This window comes from Micropterus salmoides, unplaced genomic scaffold, assembly GCF_014851395.1.
Source record: "Micropterus salmoides isolate LMB-PRFRI ecotype aquatic unplaced genomic scaffold, ASM1485139v1 Ms_hic_scaffold_13, whole genome shotgun sequence".
NCBI classification, from domain to species: Eukaryota; Metazoa; Chordata; class Actinopteri; order Centrarchiformes; family Centrarchidae; genus Micropterus; species Micropterus salmoides.
The window spans coordinates 10,100,690-10,122,078 of record NW_024040374.1 but is presented as its reverse complement, the minus strand read 5'-3'; the positions used below and the strand labels follow the sequence as shown (position 1 = coordinate 10,122,078).

At 39.7% G+C, this 21,389-nt stretch overlaps 2 protein-coding genes across 5 annotated transcripts in view; one reads left to right on the top strand and one right to left on the bottom strand.

Annotated features, from left to right (window-relative positions):
• Positions 1 to 21,389, top strand: part of nek7 (NIMA-related kinase 7) — a 72,855-nt gene that overhangs the window by 50,199 nt on the left and 1,267 nt on the right. For 2 of the 3 annotated variants that reach the window (XM_038715452.1, XM_038715451.1), the window contains 3 exons: positions 1,846 to 1,940; positions 11,199 to 11,312; positions 13,942 to 17,212. In XM_038715452.1, coding sequence (XP_038571380.1) covers positions 1,846 to 1,940; positions 11,199 to 11,312; positions 13,942 to 14,052 — 320 coding nt within the window. In that variant the 3' untranslated portion in view covers positions 14,053 to 17,212. Of the gene's footprint in view, positions 1 to 1,845; positions 1,941 to 11,198; positions 11,313 to 13,941; positions 17,213 to 21,389 lie in introns of those variants that run through there. The other variant, XM_038715453.1, reaches the window with a different exon arrangement.
• Positions 18,992 to 21,389, bottom strand: part of LOC119900464 (receptor-type tyrosine-protein phosphatase C-like) — an 8,631-nt gene continuing 6,233 nt past the window's right edge. The window contains exons 8-12 of one of the 2 annotated variants that reach the window (XM_038715449.1): positions 20,661 to 20,869; positions 20,518 to 20,578; positions 20,315 to 20,414; positions 19,804 to 19,841; positions 18,992 to 19,264 (exon numbers count right to left, since the gene is read on the bottom strand). In XM_038715449.1, the coding sequence (XP_038571377.1) occupies positions 19,188 to 19,264; positions 19,804 to 19,841; positions 20,315 to 20,414; positions 20,518 to 20,578; positions 20,661 to 20,869 (485 nt within the window). In that variant the 3' untranslated portion in view covers positions 18,992 to 19,187. The remainder of the gene's footprint in view (positions 19,265 to 19,803; positions 19,842 to 20,314; positions 20,415 to 20,517; positions 20,579 to 20,660; positions 20,870 to 21,389) is intronic. The other variant, XM_038715450.1, reaches the window with a different exon arrangement.

Here is a 21,389-nt window from a genome sequence, read left to right as displayed (position 1 = left end):
ATTAATTGCAATTATATTAGTTGAGTTTCCTCTGACCTGTTAATGTGCAGCGTGACTCTGGAGAGTTTGTGTGTGTGCCTGTGTGTGTGCGCTCTGGTAAGTGCATGGAGTTATGGCATTTTCCTACTATTTTCTGGCAAGCTGACTTTCTCTTGAGTTCTTTCCACTTGAGAGCTGTTCTCACCTACCCAGCTCACTTCAACTGTTTGTGCCTATTGTAAACTACGAGTTATCCTCTATAAAACTCAGTTGCATTGCTCTACTTGTTTCCCTTCCCCTTCCCTTTGCCCAAGACTGTTAAAAAAACTTTTCCCTTTTTAAAAAAAAATATAAAAGAAGCTTTTACATTTAGGATTTTGTCCAAAGCAACATACAAAAGTTTTATCAACTTATTTTCTGTTCAACCTCCCATATACAGCAAAGCTTTCAAAGCTCTGCTGTATATGTGAGTTTTCCTTTCAGCCTGTTGTATCAACTAGTTAAGATTTAATTCTACCAATTACTAAACAAGCTTATTTCATATATGTTTACACCCTCAACTCTAGAGGAAGGCAGCGAAATAGCTGGTATCATGTTTGATTGGACTGAAAACCTGAAAAACTCCTCCATGCTGTGGGACACCACAGGCTTAGGGGGAGAACACATTTCAAACAAGCAGAAAAGATTTTCAAGTCATTAACAGTAAAAAAAAAAATTATTTGTGATCAGACTGATCAGTTGAAATATAAGGAAGTTAATAAGTAATCAAGTCAAATATTTCATCTTAACAAATCAGTTTTCAGGTTAATAAGAAGTATTCATCCAGAGGAGAATGCAAGAAGATGTTGGTTATTTTGACATGTAAAGCACAAGCTCTATAGCATAGCCTACACACATTGTCATGTGCAGCAATGCTACTGATGGATGTTGTACACCAACTCAGCAGATGCCGTGTAGCTGTCATCTTCATAATCCAGTAAGCCTCCATTCACATGGTCGCGTGAGAGGATATGGAATGAGGGCTGCTCAGCACAGGTTAGAGGCCTGGTAAAATGTTCCTCCTTTAACCATATGTGATTAATACGAAACCTCTGCTGGATGTGCTTGATAGACTTTTACATGGGAAATCACAGTAAACAGAGAGCAAATGAAAAAAGCAGCCAGATTGAGCTAAGAAAACAGCAAATCTCCAAAGCTTCCTGCAGTGTGTTATGGATTGGATGCTGAGCTGCGGTTCCTCTTTGTGTCCAGTTGGGTGAAGGTCTGATTCACTGGAGCTCTGCCAGTCGCCATGGAAATTTGGGATTCTTGAGTTTCCAAACCAGAACCAGAAACGGGACAGCTTTTTAAGGCTCCACCGCTACTCCCTGGGCGTATTCTCTGACTACTGTTTCAGATCATTACAGAACCCCAGAAATCAAAAGTGATTTATGTATATGTTGTGTGTGCGAGTATGTCTGCTGTCCATATGTATGCAACTTTTTGGTACGCTTTATGGGTGTGCATGATATCTAACCTTATTAAATATCGTCCTACTTGAGCATTCATATAATTAACAGAAGCAAGCAACTTTAAGGTCTCTCTGTACTTTTCTCTTGCTGAAATATGGTGAAGATCCCATCCCCTGAATGTGTTACAGTTTGAGATTACGCCTCCGTTCCTCACCTGCTTTCCGGTGCTGTGTGAGCTGTGTCAGTTATGTTGATGAACTGGGGGAAGCATGGGTTTGCAATGCAAAATGTTAAAGCTCACACTCTTTTTGTCCTGTTCTCCTGTCTATCTTGTTCTGTCCTCTTCCTCTCCTCTCTCTCTCTCTCTCTCTCTCTCTCTCTCTCTGCCTCCCCCACTCCCCCTCCTGTGTTCCAGTGGGTACTCCTTACTACATGTCGCCAGAGAGGATACATGAAAACGGATACAACTTCAAATCTGACATCTGGTCGCTAGGATGCCTGCTCTACGAGGTAAGCTATGGGAATATGTGCACACGCTGTCACCTTGCAGTCGACTGTAGGAGTGACGTGAGAACACAGTGGCTCAGACACACACATAAACAAACAAACCATCCTCAATCCCACAAATATAGAGTACTGTGAGAAAATATATACATAAACCGCCTGTACATTCCTACATTGTTATACTGCATTTCCATTCACCTTCACTACGGTCAAGTCATATTGTGCAAAACAAGAAATTCATACATTGTTATAGGAATAATATATTCAAATGTTTACATTCTTTACCTGTAATCCCTCCTGTTTTTACTCCTCTCTCTGTGGCCTGGCTAAGCTCTGCGGCCTTAAGACTCTTTGAGTTAAAGTTCTTTAGCCTGGGAACCTGCCGAATGTTGAAAAGCTGGGGATTGAAGGGAACTGACATGGCCATGTGTTTTGGATAAGGCCGCCCAGTGACACTGACTAGTTTGATTAGTCAGGAGCAAAACACCACAGGGCTCTGCTGTAGACCAGACTGAGTGGAAACAAGCCCGGGAGGAGGGAACAAAGAGGAAAGAGTGAGGAGCAGAACAATGATAGACACGGATGATAGCAGTCAATCCAGTGTTTCACCTTGACATCCTTCACATGCACTGAATACACACACACACACATTTTCAGATACTCACTGTCGGCCAAGGAAACACCCACATTTCTTCCTCCCCTCCTCTCTCCTAACTCCCCCGAGTTGCTGATCACTTGGGCTGCATTTCAACGCACCAATGACTACACCTTCTCCACAGCGCCTAAGGCATAGAGGTGGTGAACGCGTGAGGAAGAAGTTTTAGCTCAGCTTGCGGGTCATGGTTGCTCAGAGACCACAGTCCTTCATGCTAATTAATCCCCCACAATGCACTGCGGCAATTCACGGCTGTGGTTGGCTGAAAGTGGGGGGTGATCTAGGTCACATTCTGTTTTTGTACTTTTGATATGTGTTCTGTTCATATGTGTTTTATATGGAGGATGCTACTTTTCCTGTTAATAAACACAGATTGCAGTAGTTTATATTATTTCTGTAACATTTTAGCAGGTATCATGATTGTGTAACCCTACCGTTTTTGCCTTTATTTTACATCAACAGTAGAGACAGACAAGAAATTTAAGGAGAGAGAGAGGGCTATAATAGAAAACAGAGCCCACCAAACACCCTGGACACTACTTTCAAACTTTTATACAATCTCTCAATGCTTAAATGTTGAATATTTTAAAAAGTCCCTCAAAATTGTCAAACATTTGGCTTTGTTTAATTGTAGTTAAAGATTCTGTCCATGGTGTAACTTGCTTTCTTCATATTTTTCAGTATGTTGTTGGGGAAGCTGTGCATTTTGAAATTGTCATAGAACTGCATGTGCAGCCTGAGCATTGATTGTTTCACAGAATCAGATGGGGCACAGTCCAGTGATCTTTTATGACTTTCACCCTTAGGACAACTGCTAGGGGTCACGGTCTGAAATAAACACTGAGAAAGCAAGATGGAGACCAGGGGAAGAGATGGAAGGGGAGAGCTAGAGAGCAAAAGTGAAAATAAAAACAGTGAGAGACTTGTTGCTCCCTAAGGAGGTCAGAAGGCAGGGAATAAAGATGTAAGGTGAAAAAGTTTCTATATAGGAATCGGAATCTATATAGGAACAATATAGGAAGCTAGAGAAGTCTGTAGATGTCCTCAGAGAGAATGAAAAGAAAGAGGAGATAGAAGGTTTGAGAGAGAGAGAGCAGAGGGGAAGAAGTGGAAGGGGAAAATAACAAATAGCGAGAGCAGGGTTATAGATTACTGGAGAGAAGCGATAGATGGGGGGTGTTCATTCAGAAGTACTGTAGGTACAAGAGCAAAGACAGAACTCCAGCCATCAGGTCAAGGTGAGCCATGCAAGGAGCCTGTGGAGATAAAGATTTTACAACCTTATTGTTACCAGAGCAGCGCTCATCACGCCATGCATATTCTCTTTGAAGAGCAGACCCTTGCTTTCCACTCTTCTTGGCAAGAGGGCTCCACAGTGCATTCAGTGTCAGGAAACGTACCTCCTTCTCTCTGAAACTCTCTCCTCCATTCTTCTTTGCTCTATTCTCCTCCCTTCTGCTATGTTCCCCTCCGTATGCCTCCCTTTTCCTCACTTAACCTTCAGGCATAAGGAATTCACATCCACGCCTGATCCCTTTGGTATTCATTGATTTCACTCCGAACGTACAGTAGGCGCTGAAGATTGTGCTAGTGTATTGTTTTTGTGTGTGCATCCATCCGTGAGTGTGTGAGTGCGTGTGTGTGTGTGTGCGTGTGTCTGTATCCCAGGGAGTTTGGTTGCTTGTGTGTGAAACGGCTCCATTTGAGAGAGCCTGCCTTTTTCGTTCTCGCGCCTGGGGGTTGGATTAGGGTCCGAAGGGTCCTTTTGTCGATACCTGGTCATTGTATCTGCGTCTATCTTTATCTCCCATTCTGTTTGATCCCTTTCTCCTTGTGTCCAACCTAATAACATCACCCAGCCGTGCCCTGTGCCCCTCATCCAAAACCCCTACGCTGTGGTAAACAGTCGCCGGGGTTGTCTCCCAGGGTGACCATGAAAGTAAGGAGGAGGTTTGGTCACGCGGTAGTCTTTGAGATTGTGGTCTCCTAGTGCTCTCTGCTCTCAGTCAAAACCGCCTCATATATGCATTAGTAACTCTCTCACCCTGTTTCTCTGTGTGTCCCGCGTAAAAGAGATGCATTTTCTGCATACTGTAGGTCTCCAGCTCGTACGGATGTTTTGTGGTTGTTGTGTTTTGTATAAAGGTTAGCAGAGGGGGAGAATAGCTTGAAAAGCTTTACTGGAATGTGTCTCCTTCCTGTAGGAGCTCAGCCATCCATACCTCTGACTGTGCCCATGTCTCATGCCCCCTGCCTTATTCCTCTCCCTCCCCTCTTGTTTTGCTGTTGGTTTTATGAGGCCCCAAAATGCTGGGTTTTCAGCAGCTGGCGTATGCATGTGATGAGTTGGCCCTGTGGCTAGAGCTCTCTATATGTTTTTGAAAATGGGAGTGGGGCTTTTGCAAACAAAGCCTGCTGCTTGTAGATAGCCTTGGTATGCTTTTATCTATCTGGTATAGTATGTGTAGATTTTGATGAGTTAACATACGTGTTCCTCCTACTGGTGTCAGTATCTCAGTCGGGTCTTTTTCTATATACGAGTTAATCCATAACCTGTGTTATCCATGCCTTCCTTTCTAATCTATAAGCCCTCTGCCTTCAGCCTAAAACACTAATATTATTTGGAAACAGAACCTTCAGTTCAGTTGTACTTTTATGAGGCAGCTGCATGGCCATGTTTTGAAACGCTAGAGTTGGTAGGCTTTTTAAAGGACTAGTTTGACTGTAGTTTGGGAAATAGAGTTGAAGACACAGAGACCACTTTCATATCTGTCCATAAAATATGAAGCTAAAAAGTTCCTATAAAACCTCAAATTGTCTTTTATAGACTTCAGTTTTTGTACACATTAAGCAAACGATACAATGTGTTAATTAGTGAGCTTTAGAGGTGCTGGTTGGCAGATTTAGTTAACTTTGGGTAAAACCAGGTTAGCCATTTCCCCATTTCCAGTTTTTGTGTTGATCTACCTTTCTACTGGCTGCTGCTTCATATTTAATAGACAGACATGAGAGTGGTCTCTGTCTTCTGATCTAACTCCTAGGCAAATACGTGTGTATTAAAAAACTATGTCTTTAAATTTCACAATTCGAATAATAACACTTAGCTCAACTGCAGTGAGATGGGGACATGTGAGACCACATTCTTTATCAGTTTTCCTCAAAAGTTCAACCCACTGGAAATATCTGACATTTTTAATTCATCCGTCCATTTCTTACTTCCTTCTTCCCTTTTTAGTTTGTTGAAGTAGAGCAATGGTGACTCCACTGGGTTTAGGTATATTTTTAATGACTGTCCCTACACTGTGACTTATTGCCTTGATTAATATATCATCATAAAACCAGATGAAGGACCGATGAGCACATAAAAAAGTCATGCTTTACTGACTTGTGCTGTAAGAGAGTGTGTGTGTGTGTGTGTGAGAGAGAGAGAATATATACAGAATATGCATCTATTTTGCATGTGTGTGTGTGTTAACATTTAGGTGTTTATTTTGATGTAACGTGCGCCTATATTTGTACATGCGTTAATAAATGAGTAAGTGAGAACTTGTGAGAAGCCCTTTGGTCCCAGGCTGCAAGGCCTCCAGGGATATAGAGAGGTGGAGGGAGAAGACGGGAGCCTCTCGCAGCTCCTTTTAATTGGCGTACAGGGAGAGAAGCTGGAGAGAGCAAGCGGGATCAGTGTTAATTAAGCTGGAAGGCCCCATCCAGGCCTTTTACATGGACAGGGATGCTGGCTTTACATTCCTGGGCTGGGGAGAGCACAGCCTGGCCAGCTGAAGAAGAGTCGAGAAACAAAGGAGGGGAGAGTGTGTGTACGTGTGTGTGCATGTGTGTGACTGTGCGTTTGTGAGAGTGTGCATGTGTTCTGCCACCAGCAGTTCACACTCCTTAGACAGACAGCAGGCATGCGTGTGCATTGCATGTCTCTCGAATATCAATGAACCATACATACACACACACAGTCTCATACTCACACACCAGGACCTCAGAGGTCAGAGAGTGAGTCAATCATCTAACCCATTGCAACGACACATTCTGGAAAAAAAAAAGAAGCAGTTTGTGTGTGTGTTAGTGTATGTGTGTGCGCACTTAGAGCAGGGGGCCGGCAGCTGTCAGGGGCTAGGAGCAGCAGGCACTAATGAAGCAGATGAATAGTGCAAAAACTCCCAAATACAAACAGGACAGTTGACATTTTTCATCTGTCAAAAGCAGAAGATGCATGAAAATACAATGGGGTCTTGTTTAACCCTTTGTCTCCTGGTGTGTGTAGCTGGTTGATTTCCTTCTTTTTCTCTCTGTTTCTGTCTCACACTCTTTTTTTGTTCTCGTGTACTGAGAAATTTATAGTTTTGGGAAGCACCATCTAGCCCTTACACACAAATTCACAGACATCTGCACTACAGCACTAAAAGATGTAGATATATTTGTTGTAAAGCAATTAAGATAGTCCTTTCTAAGTCATTGAAGTAAACTTTTACTGCAAGTAGTTAGCATTTCTTGTGCAAACACTGGGCACTCCATACCCTTAAAGAAAGCCAGCTGAGTACGCCTGGCACTGCCTCCCCATTTTGAGAGCTCCCAGTTTGTTGGAAAGTGATTAGTTTCTGAAATAAAAGTGCAAGATGTCTGTTGACCTTTGTGGTAAATGTCTCATGATAAAATCAAAAGTGTTCTGTTCAAAGTTCAAATTTTAATTGTTATGTTATTAGTGCTGCAACTATTGTTGTCTTCAGCGTTAGAGGGCCAATCATACAGCGAATTGATCATTTGAATGTAATCCTACCTCTCAGGCTCCTACATGATCTATGATAAGGTTTGTAATGTTAGAAACAGAACCAGTGGGAAAGGTCCTGTAGTTTATTACATATTATCAGTGACATGCTGGTGGTATACTGCCATTTTGGATTAATTTGATTTCTTTGTTTTGTTTTCCAATAATACAACTATACCTACTTTTGTTTAGCATTTGTTTATGGCAGCAGCTCATGCAAACACTATGTTATCATTTATGGGGGCAGAAGTGGGTTGTTAGTCAATCTTTTTTTATTATTTCTACAAAACATAATTTTTCAGTACATTGGTGGCACTCTTGATTTGAGGGTCTACTTTGACTGCGTTGCCTGATGTGGATCTGAAACACTGTTGCAGTATTCCTCCGGAGATGCCATCTGTGTTCATTCTGAGTTTGCATTTTCAAGGATGAACCATTGCTGTATGTGCATTTGTCCATGCGTCTGTGTCTGTTCTCATCTCTTAATCATTGCAGAATCAAATCTGAAATCTTAGGTTACAGATATGAGGCTTTGTTACTTATGGAAGTGCATCATTGCTGACACACACAGGAATACACATTTCCTCACACATCTCATCACTGTCAACCGCCTGCTGTGCCAGTCTCAGTAGTCATTGTTTGTGCAGAGAGAGAGAGGTGTCCAAGGAAATGGAAAGGGAGATCCTCTTTACTCTGTGTTCATGTGTTTTTGTGAGGATGGACTGTATTAATGTGAGTGTTTGATTAACAGCGCAAATAAATGCGTGATGGTAAATTATGTCCAGAGGAGGGATGGCCCCCTGAGATTCTGCTGCCATCATTTTGACTTCCCACTGGAAGCTGAGACAGAGACTCTGCCCCTTAGGGAACAATAACTTTTCTCTGCACCATCAATGACAGCTTTTTCACTGAAGACAATGAAGAAACCGCCTACAAGCTGGTGATGTGCTTGGCACATTTTGGACCATGCCAAAGGGTTAAATTTTTAGCTGTATAAAACAAAGTCAGGCAGTTTCCTCATTGCAGGATGTTTTTAGTAGTAGTAGTAACTTTACGGGTAAGCTGATGAAGAGGCCAAATGACAAATCACGGTTGTCTTGCGTTGTGCAAGCAGTAGCCTTAAAGGAGTTTGCTTCTGTAACTCCAAGGTAGGCAACCATTTGCAAAGGAATGCTAAAATAACCTGGTGTTGCCTAGATTAGTTTAGATCTAGTATTAGATCTCTTTCCTTTATGAACTTATTGTACAACCTGTATTGTGGAAGTTGGCACATTTGCATAAACCTGCTGTATTCTGTATGGAATAATCCCATTTGGATTAAAGGTTCAATGTGTAAGTTTTAGTGGCATCTAGTGCTGAGACTTACAAATTGCAACAAATGGCTCAGTCATATATAAGAAATGGACGTAGTCATCGTGACGTCACCCGTTGGTTTGTGGGCTGCCGTTTTGAAGCCTCGAGTTTGGACAATAGGGCGCCGCCACGTCGAGTTTTTGCAATCAGGAAGTGCCGGGAAGTGGCGATACGGCGGAACTAACGGCCGTGTGTGGAGCTAGCTCGCTTGCTTAGCTAGGTGCAACTGTAACTCACGTTAACTGTCATTTTAACAGGGCTGGTAACTTCGTCTAGTGAACAACAGTCTTAAAACTAAATGTACTCACCAGAGAAAGTGAACAGCCAACTCCTAATAAGCTTTTTCAATGGTGCTGGTTAAATTTACACAGTGCCGAGGGTACGAGTCGGCTCTAGCCTGATTGACAGGTTGCCATGGTAAGGACTTGTCAATCATAGATAATCCCGCCCTGAAACATACTCTGCTTTGTGGTCTATTTTAAAATAAATGGGACCAAAATTTACTAAATGAACATAATTTTGCATTGAAGACTTGACCCTAAGACTTGAAACTAGCGACTGAGACCATAAACTCATCGGCCGGACTTCTTTTTGCAACCAGAAGAGTTGCCCCCTGCTGGATTTTCAAAGACTTCCACATCGGCTTAATATTGTAGACTGGAAGCTTCCCACTTGGTCGCAGCTCACCACTCCCTTTGCAAGCCCATAGGAGAAACTACTGTGACTAACACACTCTGTCGGCTCTTGTGCCAAATAATATGTGGTCCTCTATTTGTCCAAATTTCACAACAAACCCTACTACTACTACTACTACTACTACTACTACTACTACTACTACTACTACTACTACTACTACTACTACTACTACTACTTACATAGTGATGAAACCTGTAGAGCAGTTTGTCCATTTGGGCTAATGTAGAAACATGGCGATGCAACATGGAGACTTCCATGTAAGGGAACCCGCAGTGTATGTAGATAGAAACGGCCCATTCTAAGGTATTCAAATCATACCTGTTCATTATGTAAGGTCTTTATACATCACTGAAAAGATGTATAGTATACTGCATTTCTGTAATAGATAATAGATTCTCCTAAATATTACACACTGGACCTTTAATATGTAGACACGCTGTTCTTTCCCTTTACCAGTTAATGATAATAATGAGGAATAGAACTAAAACAAAACTGCAGTTAGAGCCTGTGAGAAAAACAGAAACATATGAGCAGTGACTGTCCATTAATGGCCCTAGATTCTGTTTCACATTAGTCTAGAGGAAACTCCCTCTCTTCTGGAAGTCATTAAGATGTACAGCAACATTTCTAGGTGGGCAGAAATGCCCTGTGCCCTAAAACAGGTGCAATTAGAATATGGATTTCACATACACTATACTTGTACCTATTTGACTGTGCAGACTATTGCATAAGAAAATGCATTTTTCTGCCAAGAAAAACCTCTTTTGATACCATGTTGGCTATACACTTACTGCAACCCACCACTTCCTAAGTAACATTCACATGCAAATAAATGAAAACCAAGTCAACACGCTCCAACATCTCTGAGCAGTTCATCATCTTAAACACTGACATCTATTTCTACCATGTTTATTTATCATTACTTGTGCAATTTGGCCCAACACATAAGCCTGACCTATTTACTTTTAAAGCACCGAATTAGGAAAAAAAAGTAAGAATATAATGTTTGTAATGCAAGTCTGCTGCAGGCTTTACCTTGCACTTGCACATTTATAGGAAGTGAGTCAGTCACTAAGCCTGGCAAAAATGACTTGCTATATTTTCTATTCTTGGAACAGGAGGAATTCTTCAACTATATCCACTCAGCAAAAGCCTCCTTATCCGTTCTACTCTTCCTTACCATTCCTATCTGCCTCTACTCTCCTCTGCTCTGCTCTGCTTGCTTGCATTTGTTTTCCAGAGGATGCAGTTTTCTCGCTGCTCCAGCAAACTGAAAAATTCGCTTGCACCCCTCTCCTCACAGTCCTCTTCCTTTCTCAAGACCATATTTCCTCTCATTGTCATTACTTTCTGAGGTTTCGAAGCAGTGCAGCAGAAAGGGCCCAGCATACTAGAGGAAAACACATAAGCTAAGAGAAGCTTTTATAGATTTTTCTGTTTTGGTTCACTTGAATTTTAGACCACTGCTTATTCCACTAAAAAAAACATAAATAAATGTGTACTGATTTGATATATACACAAAACATATCGACTTGTTGTCTTGCTTTAGTTGCCTCTCACACCCAAGCACTCCCTGCTTTAATCAATAAGTCATATATCTCGATAGCAGTAAACGGTGCAGGTTCTACTTTTAATGTACTGTACAATGTCTTCTGTGTAGCACCTGTTAGATTTTGACTGGCTGTTTCAATGTTTTACTTTGTTCTCTCACACTCTTTCCTCATGTCTTCTCCCCCTTTTTTCTCTACATTTCCTTTACCTGTTTCCTCATATCTTTATATTTCAGATGGCAGCCCTACAGAGTCCATTCTATGGGGATAAGATGAACCTTTACTCCCTTTGTAAGAAGATAGAACAGTGTGACTACCCCCCTCTTCCCTCAGATCACTACTCAGAGGAGGTAAGCACTGTATCATTTGCCTTTTACTGCTATGGTAAGTAGGTAAGGACCTGCTCAGTCTTCTAAAAGGACTCATGAAAGTCTTGAGTCTTGCACTTCTTTAAAAGAAACTTTAGAAAAGTCTTTATCTTTTAAGTGAACTACTGTTTTAAGTAGTAGTGGCCAGTTTCTATTTCTCAGTGCCAGTTTGCTGATTTTCTACTTGTGTTAACTATTAAAGTTTGTTTTTTATATGTAAGTGAAATCCACCCAACTGTCTGAGCTGCAGTACAGTATGATTCTACTCTGTGATCAAAAGACCGGCTATGATTTTTACCGTTTGAAAATTAAATGCACATATCAAAAGCATCTGGCCATGGTACAAAGTGGGGTGAAAGTGAAAAGGCTGGAGTGTCATGTTTCCCTAACTAAATGTTAAATCATCTGCTGTAATTATGCATAGACTTACCCGTGCACAAAAATGTAATCTAGTGGGGCTGCGGTTAAAGATGACCTTATTCCTGATTGCCGGTGACATATGTATGAATGCGAATGGCTTTGTGTTTGCATGCCCCCTTTCTGTGGGTGGCATTTTTTCCCCCTAACATTTCTGTCTTTTTCTCTAAAATATATGAAGTCGAGTGTACACACATGCAAAAACTCAGACACTGACTCATAGGTACACATATATATATGTGTGTATGTGTGTGTGTATATATTTATATATGTGTGTATATATACATATATACACACTTATATGTATATATATGTGTGTGTGTGTGTGTGTGTGTGTGTGTGTGTGTGTGTGTGTGTGTGTGTGTATATATGTGTATGTGTGTATATATATATGTGTATGTATATATGTGTGTATGTATGTATGTGTATATATATATATATATGTGTATGTATGTGTGTGTATATATATATATATATATATATATATATATATATATATATATGTGTGCGATTATTATTATATGAATTATCAAAATAATTAGACAATTATTTTAATTTCAATTAACTGAGTACTTTTTTCAGCTCCGAATAACAAACTATACATCACAGCTAACCATTTTGCAAATCATACTGCTGTGTTTTAGAAATGTCAATGTATATTTAATGTTATGTTAGGAAAACTGTAGAGCAGATATGTTATATACTTACGGGGCTAAAAGCTGGAAACACACTAGTCTTTAAAATCCATAAAGTGCTCAACCTATTGTGTCCTTAATCTCCATGCCTTCCACTCTATCAGTGTATCTGTATACACAAGTCCACAGTGGCTAGTTGTAAGTGGTTATCCTTATTTATGTGTCTCTAGTCAAATAGTAAACCTTGAGAGAGAAGCTTTTACTTATGCTGTGGTATTTACTTCATTAGATAAAGGCTAATTGCGAGGTGTGTCAAGCCTCTGTAGTGTGTGTGTGTGTGTGTGTGTGTGTGTGTGTGTGTGTGTGTGTGTGTGTGTGTGTGTGTGTGTGTGTGTTTTATACGTGAAGGAGCAATTTTGCAAATACATATTTTGTTACGAGAGCTTCCTCTCCACACACACACATGCACACATCATGCTGAGCTTCTGCGTTGCCCCACATGTCACCCCCATCCAGGAGAAAGGGAGACAAAGCGAAAGAGAGAGGGAATGATAGAGCGAGAGACAGGGCGATGGAGAGATGGAGATGAGGGGGGTGCCTGCAGCGCCTGTCTGGATGTAAACAATGCTCCTGAAGGATCGGCAGCAAACTGTCAGCTGCTCATCTTTGTTGTGTCATTTAACCATCTCCGTCTATGCCCCCCCCCCCACGCCTCCCTTCACTAGCTCCTACTCCCTCCTTCTCTCCACCTGACACCCCACCTCCCCCTCCACTCACCCATCCCACTCCCCATGCAAAGAAGCGCATGAATATTTTACATATCTGCATCTCCCCCCACCCCCCATCTCCCATCTCCATTCTGTGGGACTAATTCTCAGACTGTCTGAATTTGCATCTTTCTCTCACTTTGTCTCTCACTCAAGCACACACACACACACACACACACACACACACAGACATATATATATATATATATATAAACACAGTGGCTGACGAGAACTCATCCAAGCCGGTGCCACGCAACAACGGCCAGGAAGTCGGCAGACGGTTACCATAGCGACCCGGCGTAGATGTTATTTTTTTTCTTTCCTCTCCATCTTTTATTCTCTTCTCTCTCTTTTTTTTTAATGATGGCGGTGGCTGTTCCGCCTGCGAGCCTGTCTATCTATCTGCTCCAATCAGCCGCTTCGCTCGGCTTCAAGTGTAAGTGCTGTCTCCGGATGGCAATGGAGTGGCAGCAGTGTGTGTATGTAAGGTGGGTGTGCGTGTGTGTGGGCTCAGGTAAAAGTGGATTCAGCAGACCAATAAGCGATTAGCACGCTAACCCAACCGCGTGTCTTTGTTTCAGCTCAATTACTTCTTGCCTTGTTTGTTTTTTTTATTATGGAAAGAGCTCATCTAGAGGGCATTAAAAGACGAGCAGGTCTCTGTTAGCAGGGGTTTGTTCATTTCTGGAGCTTCTCTTTCAAATTCCACAATTTGGCCTCACTACAGTGTCACTGACTGCATCATTTCTCTCTTTACCTCCCAACCAACACCCCTCCTGTCCCTCTCACCAGCTGAGGAAATTGGTAGATATGTGCATCAACCCAGACCCGGAGAAGAGGCCGGACATCGCCTACGTGTATGACATTGCCAAACACATGCAGAACATGACACAGGGCAGCTAAGCCCAGAGTTACACACACTATAGCTTTCAGAACTCCTCCCCACTTCCCTCCTTGCTTTTCATGCTGGACTCATACACATCTATCAGCTTTTATACAGTAACTGACTCCAGAGTTTATCTCTTTGTGATAATCAGTATGTGTAACAGTATCATCAAAGTGAGGGTACAGTCTAAAACATGACTGCTGCCCAAACCTTTTCTGCCCCAGTATAAAGATTGTAGAGATTTTACTTTTTTGTCAGATGGACCTCCCATTCCTTAATAATGTTACAGTACTGAAAATCAGTGTATTGTAGCTATGGCTTTAAAATGCATATCCTCTGTTTTTTTCGTGTAGTGAAGTAAAGCTGTTCTTCAGCAGCTACTATAAGCAGATGCTATTTAAAGCAGATGTACTGGACAATTACAAAATTATTAGGTTAGGTATTACCAGCAAAACAGTTAATCAATGCAGATATCCTTAAAAATGACCTCATAGGCTTATGGTGGGTCTCATGAGACCTATGGTCAGTGAATAGTATAAAATAAAACCATAAAAATGTTGAATGAGAACAATGGTTAAATTGGAGTGTAGAGATCTTCACTCAATGGCAGAAAGAGAGAGAGATAGAGATGTAACAGTGTGTTATTAATGGTTGATGCATTGTTTTGTTGCACTTTTTACCCTGGTACTGGAAGGCTGGCAGGGTGATCATGTCTAATGAATGTATTAGGGAAGGAAGAATCAGTTAGAGGGTAGACTAGATGCGTGCTGGGTGGGGGGGATGTAAGTCATTTTGACACCTATGTATTGTATTTGGAAAATTCAGAATGTCTCTTTTTTGACATCCTAGAAGGAGTGGTAGAAGCAGTTTGCTCTTTACCTTTGACACAAACACCAAAATAATTCCTCCTTGGTTCAGCCAAAGCAAGGTATACTGCTATTACATTTTGAGAGTTTTTTAATGGGAAAGTCACAATAAAGACATGGAAAGAAGGTCCAAGTCAAAACACATAGTTCTCATCATGGTCCAGTGGATGCATTTGACGCACCAGAATTCTGTGTTAATGTTGCTGTGTGCGTTTCCAGTGTAGTTTTCATGTTAAGTAACAAATCTGTGCGAGATAGCAGATCCTTGACTTGTGTAACCATCCACAGCATGAGTGAATCAAAGCTTAACTACGTAACAGTGTAACTATGTCCTTAGTTTAATTACCAAAGAAAATATATATAATATTTTATGAAAAGTATATCAAGACTTGAAAAAAAAAACAAGCACCATTGGGACTCATTTTGTTTTACTGTACATAGTGAAGGAGTTCCTATAGTTTAAATACTGTAAGGTTTTAGTGACCCCTTTTGCAGTGAATAGGTTTACACCAGTGGGTCACAAATGATTAGCACTGACTACCACTGGTTTACATAATGACAATGATAAGTAAACAATGATTGATAAAGCTTTATTTCAGTGTCTTATGAATTCTCTTTTACCATATAAAATAGCCTGTTAAACGTTCGTTATTACAGAAATTATTGTACATGTCTGCCCATGTTTTTCATGTTTGTTTTTTTAAATTAACATTTAATAACATGTGTTATAAAAAGAATCAACGCATATAGGTGCAAGGAAATGTAAGTTATTTTGTTTTGGTCAACAGAATATTGTGATAGTTTGTTGATAGTAGTTATTTGTCTGAAACTTGTTTGCAGTTCTTGTTTTCAATTGTACAACTTGTCCTTTTTGTTGTTCCTTTATATTGCATTTATCTCCCACTGCAGTAAAATGTTTTCCATTTCAGTAATTATCTTAAGTTTTCTCTACACCCAGTGTGCTGTTTATCTTCTTTCCCTATGCTCTCTAAACAAGAGTTTCTGTATAGCTCTGAAACTTTTTGTATTGCTTTAAAGCATTTTTAGATATTTAGTTTTGATGCTATACAGAACTCCTTAAAGAAATTGGTCATATTTAACAGCAAAATACCAAAAATGCCTTTTCTTTTGTTTTGGCTAATCATTTACACTGATTTCACAATGACAAGGCACTATAGTGAGTTATAAGGAAAATGGTCCAGAAAAGATGTAATAGATATTGAATGGCTGTAATTTTATCATATGATGTCAGAAGACATTTCAGTGTAATTGAAAGAGGTCCTATTATGCTCATTTTCAGGTGCATAATTTTATTTAGGAGTTGTACCAGAATACATTTACATGGTTGCACATTTTCAAAAAACACCATATTTTTGTCATACTGCACATTGCTGCAGCACCTCTTTTTTACCCTTTATGTCAAACACTCCGTTTTAGCTACCGAGTGACGCATCTCACTTCTATTTAATCTTTGTTGGGAGTTGCACATGCGCAATATCTATGTAAGGACTATTAGCCAATGGAAAGGAGATGAGGGCGGGTCCTGGCAAGTGTGATCCATACCTCATAGTGTGGGTATCTAACATTGTTTTTATTTTGGTAGGTGAGCATTATAACTCATGTTACAGAGTATATGGAAGTAAAGGCAGTTCAGGAGCAGTGTATCTGTGGGAGATGGTAGCTCCCTTTGGGGGTGGACTTTGGGCTTTTTCACTTTGCAAACCTATTACATGCACAAAAAAGATATATAACACAATAAAGGGAAGGGGAAACGCATAATATGACCTCTTTAATGTTTTGCCTTCTTTTAAAACCAAAAGCATACACCTTGTGTTTATCAGTTACCTTGTTAGTAAAGAATTATGCAATATGAGATGCAGTCAGGTTGCATTGCCTTAAAACATTCTGTATCTGTGGACTAATGATTATGTTCTCTGTTTACACACAGAAATGGAGATCCAGGTTTTTCTGTTTTATATCCTCAGTAGAGGGTTGTTCATAACACACATTGCTAAGTCACTTTAAGAATTGTGACCATTTTGTGGTAGGGAGTGTTTTTTCTTTATGTAACATATACCTGCTCTCCTGTGTCCCAGCCTTTTACCTCCACTCAGTTTACTTTTCCATCGTCCTTCTAAAGTAGTTACGGAGGAGTCCAGAGGTTTTCCAGAATGTCAAATATTGGAATTAATATTTATTGTTTTGGGAGTGTTATGTTGTTCTCTTAACATTACATGTCAAGTTAAAGGCCCTCATCACAAATGCCTTGTATGTCAACTAAATGCAATAAAGCTTTCAAATTTCTTTTGGACATTGAAGCAAGTGTTTGGAGCTCTTACCAGGTTTTAATGACTTTGACGTCTTATCTAATCTTTCTAACAGGCATCACTGTTTGTGCAGTAGTTAAAATAAGTAATCAAAAAGGAGAATCTTAAACGTATGCGATACCAAGCGTTACAAAGCGGTCAGTATAATTCAGTTGCAGAGCCGCAGCAGTTTCAGACCTGCAGTTCTGGACCTTTTCATTTGTAGGGAAGGAATAAACTCCTACCTACAAAGTGTAAATATCAGTGGCATAAGGGGACATGTTTCATGTTACATGCACGTACAGTAAGAGTTGGTCCATGTCACTTTGATGGACAAATGATACCAGCTTAATGAAAAGTATTTTCACATAGCTTCCATTTTTTCCGTAACACACCATCAGTCTGTGTTATGTTGTTTATCACAAACAACATAACACAGACTGATACCAGGACAAACAGTGGAGTCTGGATTCCCCTTACTTACATCCTGCATTGACTTTTTATTATTCTAGAAGTTCGTGTGATATACAGTATTTTAACATACATTGATGAGCCAAAGCCAAGAGAGGAAAATGTAATGTTTTAATAGTTACAAGTTAAATGGTATTTAATTGTGAGTATTTAGTATTGAGCAGAGGCCAGTCTGACGCTATGTTACTTTTTAAAATTTTATTATGATATGATTTCATACAAATATGAAGGGGGCAATACCTCAAAAACACACACGCAAAAAACAGCAGCTGTAAAAAAAGCCAAAATGCCACAAAAAACTCCACCTGTCATTCATTGCCTGCAGGTGGTGGAAGTATCAAATTTCTGCGTCTTTTTTCTTCACCAGTTTCTTTTCTTGCCTACAGGAGGTGACATCAAATGTACGTCTGCATCTCAGGGACTTAATAGCTACTTCTGTCACTTTTCTATAGGTGGCGTAGTTTTACACATAAAAATACAAACAGACAAAAATGACATGATCACGGCAGAACAGTAAAACACAAGTTGACACAATGTGAAAGCCATGCCACACAGGAACATTTTTAAGTTTGATTTTAAAATACGTATTCTACCAGTCCAACACAATACTGTGTATAGCTTTATAGCCATAGCCCCAGATACTTGGTTTGCTTTTTGACTTGCTGTAAGATGATTAAAGACACCTTTGGTATCCTATGGTCCTGGGCCTGTATTTATAAAGCTTCTCAGAGTGCCATTTTAGTCTTAAGTGCTGAGAATTCATGAAATTTACTTCTACTTTCAAACTTAAGTAAAAAAGCAAGTTATCAAATTTCTTAAAGCTACGAATCACTCTTACTCTCCCTGTAAGACAGTTTGAGAGGTCTCTCAAGTTGTTAGTTGCCAGTAGGGGCTTGTGATGGCACTGAGGAAATGGAGATGTGCGTGAATTTTTCAGGAGAGGGAGAATGTTTTTGAATTGTTTGACGACATGCAGTTAATCAACCAGTATCGTTTGGACAGAGCAGGCGTCTTCTTTGTCAGCAAGTTGGTGAGGGACATCATCTCACCACTGATTTTACGCAGCATTGCATGTTCAGCTGAATTGAAGGTAGTGACAACGCTTCATTTTTTCCTTGCCACAGGAATAATGCAGCAATGCGGTACTGATGATTTGGGGCCATCACAACCATCAGTAAGCCAAATTGTCATGGAAACAATTGTGGCACTTACAGCTCTACACATTGTCATGCATTTCAACGACTTCCCAACAACACCTTGCATAATCCATCAGAAACAAACACAATTCATGCAAATAGCAGGCTTCCCAGGAGTAGTAGGCGCATTAAATTTAATGACAAAAGAAAAGTTCTGCTTGTTACAATGTGCACATTAAAAAACAGAAAATAAGAACGCATTATCCAACTAAGACTGGAAAAACAAAACTTTCTGTCAAACAAGACATTATGAGTCTAAATAGACTTGGAGCCTGGGTAGACAGTTTAAAATGTCTACTGTATACTGAACAAATTAACAGGAGTAAATGATGATTTGGTTGGCTGCTGCATCAGGCCTTTCTTCATCAGATTGAGGTGTGTTAACATAGACTAGGAAACAAAAAACAGGAAATTGTGCAAATTATTGTTGGCTGCTCATCAAACTTTAGTGTACTTCACAGACATACTGGGTGGTGATGGTGCAGTGGATAAGACACATGCCTTTGGTGTGAGAGACCCGGGTTTGAATCCTCACGTGGGACACCAGTGTGTCCCTGAGCAAGACACTTAACCAATAGTTGCTGTGACCTCTGACATATATAACAATTGTAAGTCGCTTTGGACAAAAGCGTCAGCTAAATGAATAAATGTAAATGTGCTACACTAAAGAGATTTAGTCCAAGTTGCTTTAACACTACAGGTTGGTATGATTTGCAGTAGTTATGCAGAAATCCTGTTTTGTTATAATTCAGAATTCCTAATGGATTATTATCTTATTATGTTTATTATCAAGTATAGTGTTACACATTTACAGGTGATGATGTAATAGCCTAACAGTTAAAACATCAATAACTTGTAGATGTTAAATGTGATCACTAGTTGTCGCTTACTCAAAGACTTCTGTAGTAAAAACAAGAAAGCCTACTTACTTGCTATTGATTTAAATATCACATCTTCATTCACGTCACTATAGAGAAAATAGTGAAGATTGGCTTTAAAGAGTAACATTTATTTGGATTTAACTCGTCACATATGGACGCCTAGTCAAGACCCATCGGCGGAGTTTGCATAAGTATTGTTGCATATTTGTTGTTCCTAAGCATTGCACACTTGACCGTGGAGCCTTAAATGTCTAAAAGTGACACTAAAGGAGTACCCAGGCCGTTAAAAGCAACGCCAAAGGACGTTGACCAAGCAAGTGACAAGTCGGGAGTGAGAATCTGTTGCACTGGGCTATTAAAAGGATTGGAGACATGTATAATGGGTAAACATGTTTCATTGTTCACTTTCTCTGTCATTTTTAATCTGATTTAAAGAACTGGGATCCGTTGTACTGTAAATTACTCTAATTAATACTACAACTGTAAAACAAACTCGAGACAATGTGACAGTCAAACTGAAGCAGGTGGTAAGAAGTAAAATTATCTTTACTGTCTGTACCTCCTGCACTTCTGAACGAAGATCCCCACAGCCAGGACCACACATGTGTTGTTGATGATGATAAAGACGACCAGAAACCCAAAGAGAGCTTTGCCATTATCTGTAAAATGTTGGGAAAATAATATCAAAGAGGTAGCAGTTGCCAAGGATATAATGTGTAGAAATGGATGTGAAATAATTTTTTTAATTAAAAATACACATACAGAGAGTGTCAAATTTTTCTTTCTTGGCGTTGCTCTCATAATGTCCATTGAAAGCAGTCACCTGGAAAGACAAAAAATCTGTTAATCAGGAATTACAGCATTTGAAAAAATCTTCTGAAACCAAAAATTAGGATTATACATACCTCCACTCTGTAGGTCGTAGAAGAGCGAAGATCTCTGAATTCAAACTCGCATTTTTTTTTTTCAGTCTTCTTCAGAGCGGCAATGCCATAATAAAGACGTGCAATGTATTTCTCTTCAGGTCCATTAAAACGTTTTGAATGAAAACAGGTGACGCTAATTACATTATGCTCTGGAATAGTCACCATCAGTTTAACGATATCTTCTGGTTCTATAAGAGAGTGAAGAAAAACAGTATATTTTATTTAGATGCACCACTGTTTGCCGACAGTGATTAGCGATTATTAGTGTGTTGTATTTGTTATGTTGGTTGTCAGAAGTAATAAAAATATAAATTGTGCAAAGCAAAAAAAGATTATAAAAAGATCAGAAATTTTGACATTCAATTTTTACTTTTTGTTATTTATCCCACTTTTGTTATTTATGTTTTTTGTTGTTTTTGTTCATTATAATGGCTTTAACTATGATGTTCTTATATTGTAGGCCTACATAATGGATATTGGTATTTGGCAATGGTATGATTATCCGCCTGTAATGTCATTTCTTAAAAAAAACAAATAATACATGAATAAAGATAAATGACGTAATGCATATAATACTTAATGCAAAAAATTGCATTTGGAATTATAATTACTTTAATTAGCTTAAACAAAATCATTAATTACAGTAAATCTTGTGTTGATGTTCCAAATTCAAATATTAATTTAGTAATTATGACCTTTGAGTGTCAT